The sequence below is a fragment of the Leptinotarsa decemlineata genome, unplaced genomic scaffold, assembly GCF_025532065.1.
Source record: "Leptinotarsa decemlineata unplaced genomic scaffold, Ldec_3_MD MMD2_tig00026361_RagTag_RagTag, whole genome shotgun sequence".
NCBI lineage: Eukaryota > Metazoa > Arthropoda > Insecta > Coleoptera > Chrysomelidae > Leptinotarsa > Leptinotarsa decemlineata.
Window position 1 is genome coordinate 2,266,762 of NW_027412704.1, and position 22,362 is coordinate 2,289,123.

The 22,362-nt window shown below is 36.1% G+C and overlaps 3 protein-coding genes across 5 annotated transcripts; 1 reads left to right on the top strand and 2 right to left on the bottom strand.

The window, feature by feature from the left end:
* Window positions 1-910: 910 nt before the first annotated feature.
* LOC111517753 (probable cytochrome P450 6a23) lies at window positions 911-10,102 on the bottom strand. Of its 3 annotated transcripts, none has more exons than XM_023174014.2 (8): window positions 9,957-10,102; window positions 7,380-7,618; window positions 5,800-5,943; window positions 5,165-5,350; window positions 4,188-4,508; window positions 2,792-3,025; window positions 2,207-2,458; window positions 911-1,199 (listed from the first exon to the last, which is right to left on the bottom strand). In XM_023174014.2, the coding sequence occupies exons 2-8, from the start codon at window positions 7,603-7,605 to the stop codon at window positions 1,030-1,032; spliced, it is 1,533 nt and encodes a 510-aa protein (XP_023029782.2). In that variant the 5' UTR covers window positions 7,606-7,618; window positions 9,957-10,102; the 3' UTR covers window positions 911-1,029. The 3 variants fall into 3 exon arrangements, with proteins under 3 accessions (XP_023029782.2, XP_023029783.2, XP_023029784.2); XM_023174015.2 differs by having other exon boundaries at window positions 9,662-9,976; XM_023174016.2 differs by lacking the exon at window positions 9,957-10,102 and adding an exon at window positions 8,639-8,753.
* A 1,233-nt stretch (window positions 10,103-11,335) lies between these two features.
* On the top strand, window positions 11,336-13,678 carry LOC111517754 (protein AAR2 homolog). The gene is made up of 3 exons (XM_023174017.2): window positions 11,336-11,845; window positions 12,082-12,409; window positions 13,057-13,678. Exons 1-3 carry the CDS (start codon window positions 11,443-11,445, stop codon window positions 13,457-13,459), a joined length of 1,134 nt encoding a protein of 377 aa, XP_023029785.1. The 5' UTR covers window positions 11,336-11,442; the 3' UTR covers window positions 13,460-13,678.
* A 3,024-nt stretch (window positions 13,679-16,702) lies between these two features.
* Window positions 16,703-20,817, bottom strand: Droj2 (DnaJ heat shock protein family (Hsp40) member A4-like). The gene is made up of 4 exons (XM_023174013.2): window positions 20,586-20,817; window positions 19,982-20,512; window positions 17,756-18,172; window positions 16,703-17,629 (listed from the first exon to the last, which is right to left on the bottom strand). The coding sequence occupies exons 2-4, from the start codon at window positions 20,493-20,495 to the stop codon at window positions 17,355-17,357; spliced, it is 1,206 nt and encodes a 401-aa protein (XP_023029781.1). The 5' UTR covers window positions 20,496-20,512; window positions 20,586-20,817; the 3' UTR covers window positions 16,703-17,354.
* Window positions 20,818-22,362: the final 1,545 nt, after the last annotated feature.

Sequence of the window (22,362 nt, forward strand, 5' to 3'; positions counted from 1 at the left end):
TGGAAAGGACGGGATGGACGATGACCTAGGAGGACAACTCCTTGGGAGGATGTACAATGGGTCACACTTGGCCTAGGTGCTGTGGGCTTACACTCACCCTCCCTACTCTACAGATTCAGATTTACAATTGTTGTTTATGAAAACCGTTGTTTATTAACGACTCTCTTTTCACAACAAATACTGATAATTCTCATTGTGAGGGATTGCCACAAATTTTATTTGCTAGTTCTGTTCACTGTTGTATTAAAAATCACTTGCGATTTCGTGAAACAATAACAATTTAATCACCTTAATGGGTTACAGACGTAAACTGTAAATTATCATGCATTTGCATACATAACCTAAAATAGTATTTTATGTCAATGTCATGTCAATTCACATGCACCTCTCAATTAAATGAACACGTTGTGGAATATGCAACGCTGTTCCGTCACAGCGATATTAACACGTTTTTTTTAAAAAGCGTACCACGTAAATGAAATCAAATCAGCCTAACTGTTCGGCAGATTTTAATGAAAATTCTATACGTATGAGTCGCTACACCAGTGTACAGGCTTCTTGGTTCAGGTACGCAGCACGCCGTACCTCCCAGTGTTGCCGGATCATACTCACCATCACCTTTTTTGCTATTTTTGGCATCGTACAAGAAATGGATTCCTCGCAAAGTACCAATAATGTTTGTGCTATTAAAAGATGAAGAATAGAAACACCATTTTATTTATACCTTACCATTTTTAGCGCGTTCATTTGTATATAAATGCGTGCATTTCCATTCTGCCCTTATTAAAAGTAGTAATGAAAGTATTGTTATATTCTGTTACAGAGTTAGAGGTAGTTGAGAGGAAATACACAATGATCTCACAATGATCTTTGATTATTTCGTAATTGGGAATATGAATACAGAAAAACATTTTTCTTCATGTATATGTTTTATTCTGGTACAAAAGGTTTGAATGAAAAAAATCTCAATAATAGTAACCCAATAATAAAAACACCTTCAAAACCTGATTGTGCGAATTCTGTGTTACATTATTTCGCAATTCTCTCCAGGTTCAGCCACATCCCTCCTTCTGTTGTGGGAATAAATGAGTTGACGGCAATTTTCAGAGGTAATTTAGTTTTGCTACTGAGTTTCACTCTGAAATTCTTGAGAATACTAACGAGACCAACTTTAGACTGCATCACACCGAATCTCAACCCTGAAATGTTATGTCATGAAAGATATATTTGTCATGGTATTGATTATAGATCAAATAGCAAAGTAATTCATCATTTGGATGAAGAATAACCTACGTATATATTCTTGTAATGCACTATTTGGAACTACTTCGGAAGCCAGACTATTCCTATGGACATGTTGGAGGATCTGTGATCCAAACAAATCCATTTATTATATGTAATGACTTCCAGACGATTGGCCATGCAAAAATTAGTTGCCCGGTGGTCGAGACCTTCACAGCAAACAGCTCAGACGAAGATATTTGGACCGCATTTATTTGGTTGAGTATGAATTGGTGACGAGATCTCATGAAGGAAGTGACTCCGACCATTTCATCTATATATGGACAGATTTGACAAACTTTGGAGGAACTGAGGAAACTGCGAATAGGAATAGATTGACTATAAACTAGATGCCAGGCCATGCAGGTATCATAGGCAACAAAAAATCTGACCACTGTGCCAGACACTCCATATAAAAGTCCTGAACCAGCTGTGGGTTACGGAACACCAGATTGGAAAATGAGTTTGTGAGAAACATAAAGAGTTCTGGAAAAACTTACACCGACACACATGGGATAAGCTTTATATAAAGAGAGCCCAAGAAAATAACTGAATAACTGCTTCAACATAGCAGGGATCAGCTCAGAATGATCACAGGGTTTCCACTAGACACTGTTGACTAAGTTCACACCTGAACAAGATAGGGCTGTACAACGAACACCTTAGCTGCAGGCAATGCAAGAACGGTTCATAGACAACTTGTCATAACTAATAGGAACGAGAGGCTTTGGATCACAAGAGGCAAACAATGAAAGTACAACCCTAATTGCATGCGGAACAAAATATGTTATACATCCAGCAAGATTCTTGTACAGGTCAGACGGTATCACTGAAAATGTCCAGTTGAACAAAGTTCTCATTCGACTTCTGGTCAAGAAAACTGAACTATGGTGCAACATGCTTTGAAGTCAATGATAAACCTTACCTATACAGATCCTGGGTCCCTCGCCGAAAGGAATATGAGCGTAAGGATGCCTTCCTTGAATGTTTTCCTCGCTGAATCTTTCGGGGTCGAAAACTTCTGGATTTTCATAATACTCTGGATCGTAATGGATTGCTTTGATAGGAATGAACACTCTAACGCCTTTTTCTATAATAACATCCGAATCAGGTATTCGGTAGTCTTTCACGCATCGTCTGGTGACTATCGGAAGAGCTGGATACATTCTCAAAGTCTCTAAATTCAAAAATTTACTGTAGATTTATTTGAGTAACATTTTATTGTGTGAAATTTTCAATAATTTGTTGAATCGGACTTCAGATTTAAAAAACTAGTCCTATGTTCTTTCAGCCTTTGGAAAAATGTCCTCCCCGTTTGACCAATATAAAGTTTTGGGTCTTTACCATTACTAAAGTTGATAATGAACATGATTTATCAATTTTACATTACATGTGACTTTTGAATATTTTGAAAGTATTGAAAAGCTGAGTTACTTGTGAAACAACACGAGTTGACACAAAAGCCCGTTTTGAAAATTTAGCTGAAAGTAATATTGTTTGTCCAACTTACCATCGATTACCTGTCCCATATACTTCAACTCATTCAGGGCATCATACGTGATTTGGTTGTTGTGTTTTTCCAGCACAGAATTTATTTCGCTCCTAACTTTCTCTTGAATTTCGGGATGAGTAGCTAACTGATACAGTGCGAAAGTCATTGTGGTTGAACTCGTTTCGAATCCGGCAATGAAGAAAACAAAACTCTGGGCAACGATTTCGTCCATTGTTAAGCTAGTTCCATCGCCTGAAGAAAAAGAAATGTTGAGTTGGTCTATTTGTAAAGCATAGGCCTGAAGCGAAGTCAATTAATTGTCGAATCACCACACAGGGTGGAAGATTTGACCAGTCGAGGAAGGATAGGGTAGTTTGCGATCCAATTTCTTTGGATAAGAATCAACACGTCTTTCAGAAAAATTATTAGCGAAAGGGTATGATCCAAGGGCTTCCTCTTAAGCATTAAAATCGACCAAGACACCAAGAAAATATGCAAGACACACCAAGAAGGCTTTCTCTACTTGTTACTAGCTTTATAGAGTAGAACGTCTACTCAGAAAACTCGAGATGAAAATCAATAACAATAGAACACCAAAGATGGAAAAGATGACCTATCCAGTCAATGTGTATATTCGAATCTAAAAAGATCAGTAAATAAGAGGGTACAAGAGCGACGGCTCCATGGCAAATTCAGTATCACACCCCGCCATGAAAATATTAATGGACCTCAATCATAAATTCAGGGGCACAAATACAAAGAGAAAAAACCATCCATAATCTTGAATATTCCAACCGCAGACAACCAACAGCAATCTTCAGAGTCGGCAAACGAATCTACTACGATAACTTTCCAATTTCAAATCAAGCACTGCTCCCAGATACAAAAAAAAATACAAATAGCAAAAAACCCATAGGAAATGAGATATTTCCAAAAAAAGCGCAAAAAACCGATTTTTGTGACCTTTGACCTTGAAATTTAATAGTTGCTTACACCCTACCATATGTATGTTTTGAGATAACTTTTAGGGTGTCAATATACAAGTATTTACAGACTTACAGCTGGGTATCTCGAATTCCGAGATTCTTACCTAATTTAAGCTTAAATGACTGGATTAGAATGTTTTTGAACTGAAGTCAGGAAAAAATCCTACTATGGAACAAATAAAATTAAAAAAAAAACAAAACTGAGCAAAGTTGAATCGATATACTATACTTCAGGATATAAAAGGGGTGAAAAAGTTGGCGGGGAAGATATAGAGGAAAAGTTACAGTTTCAAACTTTTTGAATCAACCCCACCATCTCTCAAGCACCAGTTTGTTGTACTGATACGTTTTAAAAAATTCAACATTCCTAGCATTCATTCGACTATACAAATCAATTTGCCATAAAGTAAATGAAATAATAACATCACCTGTATGTTCGTTAGTTTTGTTCTTAATGTCAATCAACATCTGAAGAAAATCTGGTCTAGTAACGCCTTCCTTCTCCCTATATCTCACAGTGTCTTCAACAACCTTCGTGTAGAAATCTTCCACTTCTTTTTCGGTTAATCGCATTCTCAACATCTTGGATACATCGGGAAATGCCATCATGAAAGCTATCTTCAAACTGCGAATCCTATCTGTCTGAAATACTCGTTGGCCCAATTGGGTGAACGGGGTATTTGGTTCTTTGAAGGTATTACAGTCCAAGCCGAAAGCACAGGAGCCGATTATGTCGGTGGTATAACAAGCTGGAAAAGTACAGTTCATGATGGTGTGACTGGCCCCTCCAGAAATAATAATAATAACAATCATGTCGGTGTGAAATTCGGGACGGTGCGGGGTTTACGGAGAGGATGTGCAACTCCAGCATCCTGCAATATCTGGATGCTGGAGGGACGAACACCTCGAAAAGGAACACCTCCAATCACAGTGAAGAACTCTCTCCGCGACAAATCTCAGCCGACAGATCTGGCCATCGGAATTGTCGGGAAAGAACAAAGCTGCTAGTTCTCTACTCGTTTGGAATAGTGAAGTGGACTCGGGAGGGGCTGTATCAACTCGAAATGAAAACATGAATAATCATGCATCCCTCTAGGAGTTAGCATCCTCTTTTCTGTATGATTCGCGACCAAGAGAGAGCCGAAGTTGAACTCGGTTTTGTTTTTGACACTGAACGAGATGATTAGAACACTGTAACAGAGTTGAAACCCTTTCGAGTGGGCTAAAGTTGAAAACTGAAGGGTCTATCATGACCTGCCAGGATGGCACCTCAGTTTAGCGTTGTCACGTGACGGATATGAACAGTTGTGCCAGCCTAGCTTTGACAATCCCATCACGCGGGTTTTTCAAATGATAGATTCCCGGTACCTTCCTAATTCCCGGTATGTATCAAAATAAACATTACCTAAAACAGTTTTTATATCCAAAGGTTCGTGGTGATCAACTTCATGTTCTATATACTTCTCTAGAATAAGTCCGCAGTTTGCTATGGTCTCAAACATGTGTCTCATCTTTCCTGAAGTGAACGTGGGAGTGAATTTGGTCCTCAGGTTCCTCCATTTCTTTCCTCCAATGGCGAATAGATGAGCACCTGTGCAAAAACTGGTATTTTGAAACAGAAAATCAACATAAAATAATGAACAAGCAGATAGTTACAATTAAATAAATGTTTGCCTTTAACGAAGAGCATTCTTTAAAGGAGAAAACAGATCTTGACATATTGGGCCAAAGAAAAGAAAGACATAAGAAATTTTTGAGTAATGATAACTTTCTTTCTTTCACCTGCTCCATGCTTAATTTATTTTTTAATATGTCTTAAATTTTCGGGGGGTCCTGACCCTCCCCCTTTGCTACGCCACTGGATGTGAATATTTCTTGTATACATTCCCCATATAAAACATATTTGGGAATGAATGCATGTATATCATCAAAAAAAAAAGATTGTATAGAGTCGTTTATAACAACATCGAAGTTCTCTAATCAAAGATTGATAATAATGAAATACTAGAGGAATAGTACAAAAGTAGTTGATATACTTACTTATTGGCTCATCTTTCTCATTAACATACGTTCCTCTGTCAACAAAGTGTTGAAAATCTTTGGTCATAATATGTTTGATTAGTTCCAAATCCACCGGTAAAAATACTGACCCTGTCATAACATATATCCCAATGTATTTCCAACCTGAAGACAGATCACAATCAGATTATTTTTAAAGGCAATTGAAATTTGTACATATAGTTCACAAAGTTCAATTCGTAAAATAATATCCATGATAATATCTGGTCCTTTGGTTACCACTAATGTGAATGCCGAGTTCCTATACCTATATACATTAAATATAAACTCTTTGACAGAAAATGGGTCTGTATACATTGAAGAAAAAATTATTTTTCACCTACATTACTCACGAAATGTGGTTAGTTATTTGAATGACAGGTTTCGAGGTCACTAGACAGGAAACGGCCTCCTCGGTCACCTGACCTGGTCATTAATGAATGTCGCGAGTTGAAACAGCAAGTGCTCCAACATCAATTAAGGTTAGAAGATAATCTGTATTTTCATAGAGGCTAACGAGATTTCCAGCATTGGATTTGCAGCATTTGCATTTTGATGAGGTAGTCAACTTCCATTCCCATTTTATCATTTTATCAAAATGGCGGTGGCCCCCTGCTTGAAGGGTTGAAGGATTTGAAATCGTTTTTGGGTCAAAACTTGCAACTCTCACAAACAAACATGACATGTGTTTGAATTTTTACCCGAGAAGTATGAATTACGGTACGTTTTTGATGTTACACCCTGTGTGTGTCTCGGAACCTTGTACTTGACAATGGGATCAGCTAGTACATGGTTCAGTTACAGATAGATAGATCTTTATTGTCTAAAATATAATTTGTCGACGAAGGGTGTCATGTTTATGAATACATAAAATGTTAAAAATGTATAAAATGTTTTTTAGGACTATATAGAATTCACAAAAATACAGTGGAGATTAAAAATATCAGACAAAAAAAGGAATTGAAAATAACAAAGATAATGAAAAATTCACAAATATGTTATCAATAAAACAACACAGTTTTAAAATTACTTGACATAAATCGTAATATAGACCGTGGTATACCGAAAGACTAGAATTTTTATGCAAAATACTCTTCCAAACTGTAGAAGTATAGAATGAATGTTTTGATTTACTATTCATCTGGCAAGACGTGACAACTTGGGAAACCGAGCAAGAAAATAAATTTTGATATGAATGAAAAAACAAGGTCAGATGATAAGAAACATGTTAATTCAACAAGTTCTGACGATAAAATCCAGTAGTTCTTTGACATTGTTTTTGACGAAAATAAACACTGAGATTATAAATATACCGGGACTCCCAAGTTCAGGGGATTTTAATGATTCATTATTGCCTACCACCGAATTGCCGTATATTCCCTTGACCATCTTTTTTGGATTTTTACTTCTACATTAAAATACAAGGTGTCATTCTGAGAACTTCTTCCCTAGAAAATTGTGTAAAAGACATGTTAATTTTATTTTCAAGGGGGGCGTTGTCAATGAATATTCCAACCCTCATTAACACTTGTACAAACACAGTTCCAATAAGGTATACTTGCCTTTTGCCTTGGCTTTATTATAAATATTTGCTACATCATCTCCGAATGGAATGATCCTTCTGTGTGGGGGCTGCAAGTTTCCCCATGGTATTCTAGGTGGTAGATATGGAACACCTTTTCGATCCCAATACTGAAAACTCCTTTTGATATAAACAAAGAGTACAGCAGATAACGCTACCAGTAAACCGAATAAATCCAGAAGTAAATTGTCAGTGAAAGAAACCATAATTTTTCTGAAACTGAAAAATGAATATTCAGACTAACGCATCACAATAGAATAAAAATAAGTTTATTCAACAAAACGGATGGTGAACATATGAAAATTGAAAACCTAAAAATACAAAGTCGCTAAGAAGTTTTCCATTTCAGAGGTTATTTGAATGACGTTTTTGAAGTTTGGACATTCAAACTGGTTCTAGAGAAATTCTAATAAAACGGTGCGACTGCAATTTAATTCTCATTAGAGATGAATGGATAAAAGAAAATTGATAAACTTATAACCGATAATTGGTAGATGATTGAATGCATAGCTACTAAACAATATTTATCCAACGAACAAAGTAACCCAATCAAAGATGGATGCGTGATCAAAGCATGGTCACCACGCACATTTGCATCTATTGGGTGAAATAAACAAGCCTGCTTACGCTGGCCAATTAGATCTAACTGCAATCAGCTGGCGGAATTCTTTGTCACAGTGTTGAAGTGGTCAGTTATGTTTTAACGCATGTGGTGTGTACATATACGGTATTTTGAAATTTTTAAATCGTCAATACGGCTGATACGCTTGAAGAAACTGCTAGTTTGTGTCCCTACACTCCACTTTAATAAATAAATGGCCTGTTCCCAGCCGCATAATATTAAAAAAAAATCGGTCGTTCCTTAGTGCGACTCTGTACAAGCAGCCTTGTCTGGGAGGTCACGTGCACTCTGCATGATAATGTTTTGAAGCACTCTGTTGCTTAGATAGACAGTGCATAAAATGATTATGAAACGTAGCAGGTAGATAATCTACAAAAGATTGCTTGCAATATTGAATATAACATACCAATATACATAGAATACATCTCTTTTCATATGAAGTTAGGAATGTTTTTCCCACCATTTTCAATTTTGTTCATGTCTGATTTGATTTTTCGTACAGTTTACATGCTAACCCCTATGGCTTCAGTTACTTGTTTTGCAGTTAACTATTAGAAGGCATTTTCAAAGACAAGAAATACTCACAATTCATCACAAAGAATAATTTCTCTACTTACTCTATTAACACGATATTCACTAGTCGAATTCCTCGATGTTAATGAGCTCTCACCCCACTCCGCTGGCTGATCTACTCCGTATTTTATATTCAGAGGCACATCTAGATTTGCCAAGCTGTAAGTAATTACCGTTTGGGGAGTTTTAAGGCTTTTTCAGATCAAATCTAAGATCAAGAGGCAGATCAAACTGATCTTCCTCTTGAAGATTACTCGGTGATCAAAACACGTGTCGAGGTGTTAAAATAACGGATTGGTGTTGGAAACCCCCGAAGTTGCAAACTCAGATGTACTATCAAGGGACCTATGTCTACCATTCCACCAAATTTCTTTTCCTCTCAAACTTTTGCGGATAGAAACTACCCTCCGCTTGGACTAAGGATCTACTTTTTATCAGACGTGGCGATCAGATCCAAATAAGGATCGTTTTGGATCACTGTAGGGCTTCGGGACTCATCTTCGAAGCTAAAATCTCCGGAACGAAATTTCACAAATAGACGTCTAACAGAGCGTTCATTAACACTATCTTTGCCAAATGTCTGATCAATCCTTCGGGCTGTTTCGGTAGCGCTTCGCCTCAATTTGAATTCGTAAAGAAAAATCGGCTTAACGACATCATATAGTAATGAGCTGAGAAGGGCGAAAAATATAAATTTGGAAAAAATGAACATAATCACTGTATAGAGTACAACATTCTCTATCGATCAGTATATACCACAACACGGTAGAATAAATACTTATTAAGAAATGGAGCTACAAAAACACATAACGTTAAAACGAACGAAACTTTTGAATCAACTTAATATTATGATCCCAAAAGACGTAAAGCCGTGCATGATTTTCATAATTCCAAACTGAATCAATTCTCAGTAGATGCTCTAACTATTCACTATTAACTATCATTGATGAGCATAAGTTAGTCTCGAAACGTTGTCTGACGTTTCAGAGCATTTCTGGAGTAGCTTGATGACATAATGGAAAGTTACATAGTGAACAGTCACATAGATTGATTCCTCATATAATTACCTTTTCAGTGATGTCCTTTTAGTATATATTCAAATGATTGTCACCGAGTCACCGAAATACACCTAAATATTTTTATTCTCAACAAAAGTGTTTTAAAAATATTCTATCCGTTTCTTTTCCGGTATCACACACTGTATATTATTTTAAAATATTTTCAGAGTTTTGCAAAGGGTAAATGAAACCTTCAGGGTCAGTCTTCAACAAGGGGCTATCATCAGTTCAAAGTTATCTAAATTATTCAAGCGAAACGATTACTCAAACAACTAAATGTAGATAAGGAAAATCGTAGACTCACGGTTCTCATACGAATACAACACGAAATGGTAAACGATGAACTGTGAGAAATTTACAAACGCCTATGCATATAACGTTCTATCATAACTGGTTTATTATGTAGCATCTCTGCCGTAAGATACCGTGTTTTGAAGTCATTATCTTCCATCAAGGTTATTTGATGGGTATATACACAGTGATTCATGATCCCATCTACCAATCCAGGTATTGTAAAAAATTGATCGAAGTTATCCAGAATTAGACATATAGTTTGTGAAAGTTCATGTAGTCGAAACATTAATAATATATCAGATCATACCTAATCGAAAAACGAATTATTGAAGACAAGTTATCATAGTCCGAAATTAAATAATCACTAGTCTTTGTCCTTGCCGGATGATTATATGTTATTATTCATTTGAAGGTTGGACAACCAGATTTACATATAGTATGAGTTCCTATATAATTATGTTGAAAATGAAACGAACAAGATGTTTTTATTTTATGATACGAGTAGAATATATTAAAACTGAAAAATTTCATCTATAGTACTTTTGAAAACACGCTTTTTTGTAAAACTGTTTGGTGAAAATCTCAGAATAAAGTGGAACTACAAAGAATATTATTCACGACCAAAGAATGAGTGAAGAATGCACAAAATTCTTGGGAACGTTATATGACAGCAGGTGTTCAGATACATTCACGGGTTTAGAAATTAAACATCAAGGAAGGTCCCTTAATAATTCCAGGTAGAAAACAGCTAAAGGTTGGGAATCATAACAGGTCGTAGTAACTTTAGGAACAATGGGAACGAAAGACAATAAGTTATACGCGCGTTAAGAACAGTATTCAGTTCTGGTTACAATTCTACCTATTAATTATTCAACTCATCATAAATATGAGTTGAATTTCATATTTATCCCTTGTACGTACATATGCTCTATATTAACAAATTTAAATTTGAGTAAATTATAATATACTTGAAATTCTACAGCGAGAAGCGAATCAGAATGAATAAGCAACAGGGCCCGCTGTCGTTACATGATATTTTACTTGAACATTTAAATATTCATAACTTAGACCTTACATTCTTTTCTTACCTAATCCCATCTCAAGCTGTAACGAAAAGATTCTGTGCTTACATTGCGAACAAACTATGTGCTTGCTAGTGCGATGCTTTCGTAGTGCATGGACAACCACTGTTTTCGGCTGTTTGATATAACTGGATTATTTTCAGATTGCCATGCTTGACAAGTTTGCGGATAGTAATTTCAACCCAAATGTGGATGGGCCCACCCCAGATCCACTTGAATGTGGCCACATTTGGCTTTTACAACAACGTTCGTTACCAACTGGCCAAATAGCCTTAGTTGCTGAGGCCATTGAATCGAAAAAAATAAGAAGAACCATATCGAGATGAAGAACACAACCTCGAAATAAGATTTTATAATAATGTAAACATTGAAGTAAATTTTCGAGAAATTTGCAGAATACTCCATACCGAATAAATGGACCAACCAACAGCAAAAAAGTTGCTAGCGGAGGGAGCTTTCTTTATATTACTTGGAGTTCCAGAAGGTACCGAATTTGGTATTGACATGAAATCCTGGAACACAGGAGACAAATTCAGGGGTGTTAAAATGATCCCCCCGGGAATACATTTCATATTTTTCAGTGCTGTTTCTGAGGAAGGTGATACAGCACCCAGAACTGGGTTTTTCAAAAATTTCAGAAAATCTGAAGTTTTCGTAAAGAAATGGGATGTAAAAAATGAATGTATAAGTGTAGAAACAGTATCGGAGGATGAAGTGGTTAATCTCAAGGATAATATTATGGCGTTAGATGACTTCCTAGGCCCATATCCGTATGCAATCAAGGATAAATGGTTGAATTTAAGTTCCAGTATCACAGGTGGGCAATTTTTCTTGAAGTGCATTCAACTTTCAATGTCATATTTTGTAAATTGGGTAAGCTCGTTATTAAAAAAGATTATATTGAATGAGTTTAACAGTACTTTCATGAAAATCAGATGCGCTGGTGTAAGCTCAGCATTAGTTTTCCTTGAATTATCTTGTATTACTTGACTTCATTTGTAGACATATTCAAGACGTCTTCACAAGAATTGTTACATTTGTTTCATTTTGCAGAAAGCTTGATTGAAAAATTAACCCCACTTTCTGGTTACATCCAGTCAGCACTAGAATTGGTTTCTTGTAGTGATGCAGACCGACCACGTGGAAAATCCAAAAGTGAACATTCCCCTGGAGGTACCAGCACGAACTCAAAAAGATCGAGATTATCGGATGATTTCGAGGAAAGGTTCCTACCAGAATTGAAACCATTGGCGGGAACTGAGCTCAGGTTTACAGCTTTTCCTGAAAAAAACTACCCAGCAGGATCTACTCCCGCAGAGATAACAAGACACTCTTTGGATTCAACGTATGTGCTTGACCAAGTTTTGACCTCGTATCAAAAGTAAGTGTTGAATTGACTTTTGTTTTTTGTCAGTATTCGGAACACTGAGTTTTGACTCTCCGTTAACAAGAACTATCGGAAGTCAAAACTCGCCATTTCTAGTTTGCAAAAACCTAATGTGTTGACAAAAATGATAATTTTTACTCAAGATTCAAAAATATTTCAATTTTTTGATATTAAAGATTGAGCAGAAAGAATAATTGCAGTAAATGAGTTGTTACCAGTCGAATAGAAGACACTCTATTCGATATCCAATAGGTTGAAACTAAAAAACACTGTGCCAGTGTTGCCAACCCACAGAAACTTTTGCACCGCATAAATACTTCAGATTATGAAGTTTGAATGTACATACTAATATTCACAATTGGCAACACTGTAATGTCAATGACTCAGACTTCTGACGTCACTGAATTTCAATGTGTTTTGGCACATATGGTTGTATGCTTTGAATTTGTATACTTAGAAATTCTTTATCGATTAGTATGTACAAAGACACAGTAGAATGAATATTTATTGAGATATGGAGCTACAAAAACACATGACATCAAAACAAGCTAATAGTTTCGTGAAGGAATTTTATTTGAAATTATATATGATACTTGAAATCTTTGTTTTGGAAATTATGGTTTTTGAATATGAAATTTCAGTCCCTCCGACATCCTGGGAGAACTGCAAGCTTGCTACATCTGTTTCCTAGTAGGACACAGCCTGGAAGCATTCGAACATTGGAAAAAGTTGGTCAATTTATTCTGTTCCTGTGAAATCGCCATCAAGAAGCATCGAAGGCTGTATGACATGTTTCTATCCATCATTGAAGTTCACGTAGCTGAAATTCCGGAAGAGTTTTTAGCAGACATAGTTGCAAATGACAATTTTGTCTATATGAAACTGAGAAGGTTGTTTGGATCTATACAGGCTTCTCAGGTTGATGGCATTTTGAAAACCAAAGCAGACAGACTGAGAAAAAGTTTGACAGAAAAGTATTTGTGGGACTTTGAACATTTGAATTCAGAAGAGGAGGATGAAGCGCCTGTTGTGGTTGAAACATGAAGCATCGAACAATGTGGTATGCAAGAAGAATAACATCATATCTGATTTATCGCTGAATCTTAACCTCTGTAATGGAAGAAAATTTGGGATTTTTTGTCATAGAAGTGAACCTGAATGCTGTTACATTTTAATTCAAAATGTTTCTTTTGGTAACATTCAATGGGATACTGTTGATATACAAATTATATAACAACCTATAAAATATAAAGAGAAGCATTATGGAGTGTTTTGATGAGAACCCACATCTACCCACTTTTATGCATTATTCATTGAAAATGACTAAATGAAACAAAAATCTCGCATAAATATTTTAATTTCCATACTTAGTCTCGAAAAAATAAAAAAAGTAGCAGATTATGAAAATGCATCAATTCATATTCCCCTTCCTTTAAATCGAATAGGGGATTTCCCTTTCCATCTATGGGAAATGTCAAGTACCCAAGATGAAGGCAAAGATCGTAGCACTATGAACATTTGAAGACGAATGAATCAGAATTGAACAATTTTAATACCCTCAATATTGTTTCTGATGATTTTGCCTGCAAGGCAACTTGAAAACCAGCGCCCAAACAATGCATAGAGATCTTTTTCTATGGGATTCCATCCCATAGGTGGCGTCTTCGTAATGGGAGATGTAGACGACCTTGAATGACTTTAACTGAGGGGATTCATTTTTCTCTCTCTCCCTCTATGTTTTGCCGTTGCTTCCTCCTTGGGCGCGTTTAGCCAATTTCCTCCTGTCAACATTCCTCGTGGGAGAGGCGACAGTGTTGCAAAGCAATGCCACATGCATGGCCGCCTTTACGTGTATATCCGAACCACTCCGGCCTGGATACCGGCGTGAATAAAGGGGACCCTCACTTCACATTTAATGATACGTTCACTTCACATATGTAGTTTATTTTTGTGTCAGACTTTCGCTACATATAAAAGAGCCCCGCGATGGCACTTAACATTCTCGTACCTTATTTGTGGGCGACGTTGCCAGCACGATTGTCTGCCACCACGGAAGTTCAAGACGTTCATCTATGATTTTTATAATGAATTGGTGTTATCACATGAGACTGTGAGGGGCCCTGCTTTAGGCTTATGCCTCATCAGAGGCTGTGTTATTTACAATAATATATTTATCTTAATCTATGTTAGTATATCTAAGGGGTAATGGTGAGTTTAGGTCCGAATGCAGTAGCTGGTGGTCAAATGGGTGAATAAGTAACACTTGAGGGGGCTGTCCACTATCTAATCGTCAGCGGGAACTGGCCATAATGTCCTAGAATCGCTCCTGGATGTCCTCCAGGGCTCCTAGGAGCTAGGCTGGGGGAAACTAAAGATTCTTCCTTGGAATTCTTCTAGAACCCCGCAGGGTCTCCAGGAGTTGAGTGCCCTGCACACGGTTGATGTGTGCAGAACATCCTATCTCGTCCATCCAACCCCGTTCCTCCGGAGCGGTCTTCAACTTACTGATGGGCACTTCAGCAAGATTGACATTGGACCTTCTTCAGTCGAAAGTCAGCCTCTATGTGATTTTACTTTCTGATCTATTGTATTGTTTTATCTTGACTTTCCTAACTGAATTTTTGCATGAGATCTCCTAAAAACTAACCGGAGACTACCACGGAACTCAGGCGAATAAATTTAAACACTAATTGCCTTCTTCCAGTGATGCCAACTGCTCAAAATCTTTTTCCCTAAGCCTATTTTAAAACCCAATAAATTCAAACCAAGATACCCCAATTTTTTTAGTAAATGAAATATCTAATTAAATATTCAAAGTTGCTATAACATTCAACAAGTTAATAGATTAACTTACCTTCATATTCTTATTATAACGAAGTTTTAAATAAAAAGGTTATTGAAAAATGTTACATAAGATGTTTAAAACATGGTAACTTTTTTATTGATGTTGTGTACGTCAGTACACAACATCAACTAATGAATAAAAAAATAAATAAATCAAATGAACACACATATATGAGCATGAATACTTATAGTATATTAATTCCCAATTCATTAATAATTTCGAAAAACTCATCAGCTTCCTGTTCTTTATTTGTGTCGATATCAGTTATTCATTTTCTCCCCAAAAAAAATTCCCCCAAAAATCCCCTTTTTCATATTATATCCCCTAAATTAAGTCTTCTCACTATTATTAGATGTCAAATCAGTGTTGCCAACCATGAAACACCCCAAACTGACCGAGACGTGTAGAACAATCATTTTTATGTGATTTTGGTCAATAAACAAAACGGTCAACTAAGGACCTGTAAAAACTAGTGAAGAAAACAAAATGGGGAATGTTCCTTCTGACTAAAATCAAGTAGTTTTCATAAAAGAAATCTAAAACAACGCATTTCAAACTTATCATTTCAACCTTTTTGTCAGAAAATTATTTAAATACTTAAAAAAGAGGAATGAAATAATGCATTCAACATTTAAAGGAATTCGTTTCTATTTCACCATTTGGCAACATCGGTTATAGTTAATAAAGGACAATGAATCTGTTACCTGTACGCGACAAACAAAGGTGACATATTTCAGAGGCGTGCTGTTCTGTTTACTTATGTTCCGAGACATTCTGTGACATATGACATTTTGTGCACCTACCTATCTTCCTCTATATAAATAAATAACAAAACAACTGTTGTTTTTGCCTTAATTGTTGATTTATAAAGATTATTTTCCTTTTTAAAAGTAGAATATCTAGGTACGTATAAATTATTTCAACTTGGTAAAGGTGCTATTGCCAATATGTGAATTAGAAACAAATCCCTTTAAAAATTAAAATCCAACATTTGAAACATCAATTTGAATACTTTTCGAAGTGAATTTGAAAAACTCGTGAATTGAACTCAACTTTATTTTGTTCAAACTTGCATTTGCTGTAATAACCCAAATTGAGGAACATTCCCCATTGTCAGAACGGGCGGCATGAAAAAATGGGAGACCAGACGCAAAAAACCCACGAGGTTGTTGTTTTCTGCAGTCCTGCAGTCCCAGTAACAAAATTATGATGCTTCCATAATGGACAAGTGGACAACTGTAGTTGTAATGCTTGGTTTTGACGAGGAGCACCAAATAGAGAGCAATTTTCCGTCTCCGCAGCATTCATAACCGACAGTCAATCAGATCAAAAAAGGCTAAATTCATGACTCACTGTTCGACGGGGATTTCAATCTGCCATACACCGTTATCAGTGGTTCTCAGTAAAATTACGAATGCAACATTTGGAAATGAAACACAACCCTCAATGATACAATTTATTGAACTCAAAAAAAAGTACCAGTAAAATGTGAGATCCTAAATTTCAACTGAAACTTTCTCATTCGGGGCTTTGTACAGTAACAGGCCAACCTCCCAAGATTCGTTTGTCTGTCCAACGTGCAGCAAACATAATTCTTCGGAGGTTCGTCTAGACATATACTACAAAATTTGCTGTTGATAGAAAAAAAAATCATGCCTTCTTAAAAATAACTGTACTCAACAATTATCAGGCAGTAGACCTCAATTAGTGTATAGACTAATTCGTAAATCTAGGTCACATCGCAATTACACAGACACTTGAATAAATTATTATAGTATACCCAATATGAAAATTCAATGATCAATTTAATTAACTAAAGTCCCATTTATTCTAAATTTATTTTAAAAGGAGTGCTAGAAGTATAATAAATACCCTTGGAATAATAGAGGCTTCGAAGATCGTACACATAGAAAAACAACCTAAAAACTAGGGAGAATATTTTGCCACGCATTACAAAATACCACACTGGGCCAAAGTAGATTAGCAACAACGTTACCCCCCTCTTTTCTGATCCGGCACTAATCAACGCCAGTTCTTCCAAGTATACAACCTTCGAAAACAGTGATGCCCAAACACGAATGAGATGGGTGATTTTTAGTTAGTAGCGCACTGCACTCTCTGTCCAGGTCCGTGCATTTCGTCGTCTTCCTCATAAGCATTCCTGTGCTGGCGCTTGCGTGCCTCCTGCTCGGGATCAAAGTCGACGAGTTCCACTTCTTCGGCATGATCAGGGATCATGAATTCCTGTCGCGGGGGTAGGGCATTTTCCAGAGCCGGGATTATTTCTGGGGGTAGAGTTTTGGGGAACTGCACCCAGAACTGGACAATCAGACGTCCCTTTTCGAAGGGGTTCTTGTACTGCGGCATACCTGTTGAGGATAATAGATATGGATGAGTCTTTGGCAGATTTCATCATCGAAATATTATAATACAAAAAGTTAAAAAGAATATTACACGACATTGATTTAATGACAAGGTTTAAAGTTGACCCTCACCTTCGTTCATGATGCATTTCACATCCCCGTGTTTAATGACCTCTCCCGGCAGATTGGTTATCACAAGATCTCGATCATCCAGGGTCTTGATCAATTTCTGGAAGCCACACAAAGCCTCCACCAGCTGGATCTCCATCCTCAAGATCAGATCGTTTCCAGATCGCTTATAGAGAGGATGTTCCTTTTCGTCCAACACAATTATAATATCACCCGCTTCCAGTTCAGGTTCCTGGTCACCTTCGCCGTTGAATATGATTTTCTGACCATCGGTCATGCCCTTGTCTATGTGAACTTCGAGTACCTTTCGATCTCGAACTACCTTCTTACCCAAGCACTGCTTGCAACGATCTTTCGGGTTGATCCTTTCTCCCTGACCTCGACAATCGGAGCAAACGCTCTGGATTTGTTGCAGCATACCTGGAATCGTTACAAATCATCATTAAAATCTGAAATTTATACATATCATATCGACAAGGTGATTTGACATTCCTTGCTTTCAACTTACATTTTAATCTAAAACGCAGACTTTTTGAAAATGTTGGCAAAAATCTCATAGTTTCAGACACACTTGTGGGTAATTTGACTAATCATAGTTGGCAACAATGCTCATGCAACATGCAACAATGCTGCAAAGCAATATAGATGATTCCTAAGTTTGGTCTGGTTTCAACGTCCAAAAATGTTTGGAAACTGCGTAGAAGCAAAAAATCCCAAACAGACCGAGATAGTCTCGGACATTTGTTTAAACCAGAACGCATTTTAAGGAGACCACTTGCGCCATCTATCGTATATATGAAGAGTTTCAGTTTGGCAAGCAGGCAGGCAACTTTAAATGTTTCTTGGGCGTTTCTTCAGTGTTGTTTATTTTTTTCATTTTCTTTATCATTTTTGCAACCATGTCAAGTAAAAACCAAGTGAAAATGAAAATTATATAATTATTAACAAAATATTTTTCAGAAGGTATCAACTCTCTGAATTTTTGATCCCCAACAGTGAAAATTAAGATGTAGATAAGTTTTTTTGTAGAGAGAAAATTCTCGTACTTATGGAGTTATACGAAGTATACGAACCAAAAGTTGATTCATCATCGTCAGAAGATGAGGATGACGATGAAAACGATAAAATACTGCTGTGTGTGCCCATTTCATTATGTAGAGTATCCTTGTAGTCGAAAATCCAGTTTAAATGTAACCTAACCTCAATCACCAACTAACAAAATTAAATAAATAATAAACAAATCCTAAAAACTGTCTCAAACAAATTTCAACATGAATATACATGCGCAAAGAGAACAGTTCCCAGCAGTTCAGCCTTGAGAACATACTAACTGTAGTCTCCTTATTTATATATGAAATGATCTGTCTTCCCTTTAAAAATAGGAACTTGTTTAACAACTTGAACGAGCCAATGTATCAAACCAGGCAAAGGCTTCAAATTACCGCTGCCTTCTTCGACCCTAGTTAAAGGCTCCATTATTTATAGCGGTCTCAAAATGTTCAATTTCCTCAAGCTATAAGAATCATAAATGACCTTAGCACTCTTAAGAAAGACTTGCTTTCTGTGAGACCTTATTATAGCTTATCAGAATTCTACGATGATAATTTTAATTGAGTATGACTAGCTGTAATATCTAAGGTATTTTATTGATTTGATTTGTTTTGATTCAATTTAATTTCAAGTGATTTATTACATTTTATTGACCTTGTTCTTATATCCTAAACGTTTTTATCAGGTTATTGTTATTTACATGTTCTTTTAAAGTTCATGTTATCACTTACTTTTTGTATTTTACTTTTGTGAATTCATTTATGTTATTTATATTTCTCACGAGGCTTTATCAATAAGAATTTATTCTTAACAATAAAGTGTATTTTGAATTTGTCATAAATCAACTTTAATGTACCTGCATATAAAAGATAGAAGTCTTACAGATTTTGTATTTTATTTGTAAGAACAAACTATTTTGAGGGTGCTTCTTTAGATTTGCTAGCTTGAGAAGCGGATTATATCAAATTAAGTAGCACCTGCCATCATTATTTCATGTTGTTATTCATAATTTCCTCTTGTGAAATCACCCACTGGTGATTAACTTCCTATTCTATAATTAGGTTAAGAACGTTGCGGACACTTGTCAGTGATGATGAAATAAATAAGCACTATTTCATAAAACCCAAAACACCAATAACGAAAAAAATATTGAATAGTAAAGTGAGGAGTAAAAGTTACCTGGCCCTAACTGCTGAACCTGCACCTGCATGCCGCTACCTCTGCAAGTGGGGCACTGCTCTACAGCCCCCTTCTTTCCTCCACGGCCTTCGCATTTATCACAAATAATGTTCTTTTGTAAAGCTAATTTCCTAACGGCCCCTTTGTAAAGTTCTTCGAGAGTCACGGTCAGCTGATGAACCACGTCCTTGCCCCTTCTTTCCCTCCTCCTCGCCCTGGGACCCCCGAATCCGCCGCTGAAGAACATATCAAACAGGTCCATCGGACTGGAGAATCCGCCGCCAGAGCCACCCTCTTTGAGGGCCTGTTCACCCCCTTGGTCATAAATTTTTTTCTTCTCTGGATCGGAGAGGACTTCGTAGGCTTGCGAGATTTGTTTGAACTTTTCTCCTTCATTCGGATTTTTATCGGGGTGGTATTTCAGTGCTAGTTTTCTATAAGCTTTCTTCAAATCATCGTTGGAACATCCGGGCTTGACGCCCAAGATGTCGTAAAATTTGGTTTCCTTTACCATAATACTGTTTGCTTATTCTAGAACATCCCAAGGGAATGGGTGACAAAAATGTCAAAATCGTTTATTATATCATAAAAAATGCTAACTCACCTCTGGCAAATTAATCAATACTGCAGACTTCAACCTTCAACGACGAGCGCTAATCTTTGGTAAGTATTTTCTAGTAAAACTTTGATCCACACTGTAGACCCGTTAAACGTGAACTATCACGTACAACGCACAAAGACTAGACACGAGGCGAAGTGATGTAAATTGTATATTCTGGAATTTTCTGCAGTTTTCTTCGTTCGATTTATTCGGTCATGCTAAAAAAAGACAGAGCAATGGCCAGGATGAGAGAGAGATAAATTCAGAATCAGTTGCGCAAACCCAAATCATGAAACTTCTCAATTGGGAACTAACAGTGTATTTTTTTTATTCTTTCAAATGATTGATATGGTTCTCAAATATTTCAAACATAGTGAGACATTTCTCTGAAATCTTCTTCATTTAAAATATTTGAAAATCAAAATTAAATTATCAAAAAAAAATTCAATAGACTTATCAATGATGAATTATCAATAATAAAAAAATCACACCAAATATCTGCATCTTTATCAAGAATTATAAAAAAACGTTCTTTAATATGCATAGTATTTTGACAATCAAAAGGCCCTCACTGCGAAAAATTGGAACTAAGTCCACCACATACCGCCAGAAATACGTTTTTTGGAAGATTCAAAAGTTCGGCTCTTAAAATTTTGTTTCGTGAAAAAATTACTGTTTTATTTATTATTCCAAGCATTTTTCACAGCTTCATTTAGGGTTATGTACTTGTTGAACTGAATTGCACATTTTATAATTCTAGAGAAGTTGTTTTGCGTTTTTTAGATCGTTTTGTATACTTCTTAAGTATGTCATTTACCAAGAGATCCATCTAGATAGTAGTGAATGTTTCATAATGTGGATTTTCTTTCCTAGTTGAGTTCCCTTTGAAATATTCACACTTCTCCGCAAGAATAATACAATTACTCTCCATTTTTGAAGTTAATTATATCCATTAACCAATTTCTATTGTAATTGAAATTAATAAAAGTGTTGAAGGGCCAAATTGTAACTCGTGTAGCGGTTTTGTGAACTGTTAAGTGTTAATCTCACAATAAACTCGCAGTCAATTCCTTCGAAAATATTTAGGATTTCTAAAAATTAAAAAATTCAACGAAAATATTCATTATTTCTATAATGTTATATTCATCAATAGATAGTTGAATATGTATAAAAGAAAATTCAAGCCTTTCGCATGGGAAAAAACATGACTTTTGTGTTGTATGTAAGCAAACGAGTCAATTGGTTACTATATAGTATGTCTCTAACAGTTGGAACCTATGGAAAACTTTTTTAATTATTGATCTATTTGAGTTTTGTCAAAAAGTATCTTATATTTTTGACAAAATCAAAAATTATTTCCGAAAAAGAATCAGAAGTAACGAGCAAGTTTTAATATGCAATTGCATTCATTCACAAAATATTTTTTATATTTCTCAAAACTCACCTCCTTAATGACAACGACAATTCAACTGTGATTTGTGTACATGTAAAATAATTAGAAAACATCAAGAAAGGTAACTGTTCATTATTGAAACTAACAAAATCTACAGTGATTCGTTAACAGCTGACGGGGCTTCCTTATCGTTTTACCGTTTGACTTGGATCTGATATTTTCCGTAGATGTCGTACATGGACGATGAACTTCTCTAGAACCACTACATAGTTATGTCTACAATTATAGAAGATTTCGAATTTCGCACTACAAGGCAAAATTATAACTACTGTTATAATATTATCTTGTTAACATCACATAATGTTCCGCTAGGATCTTGAATTATGA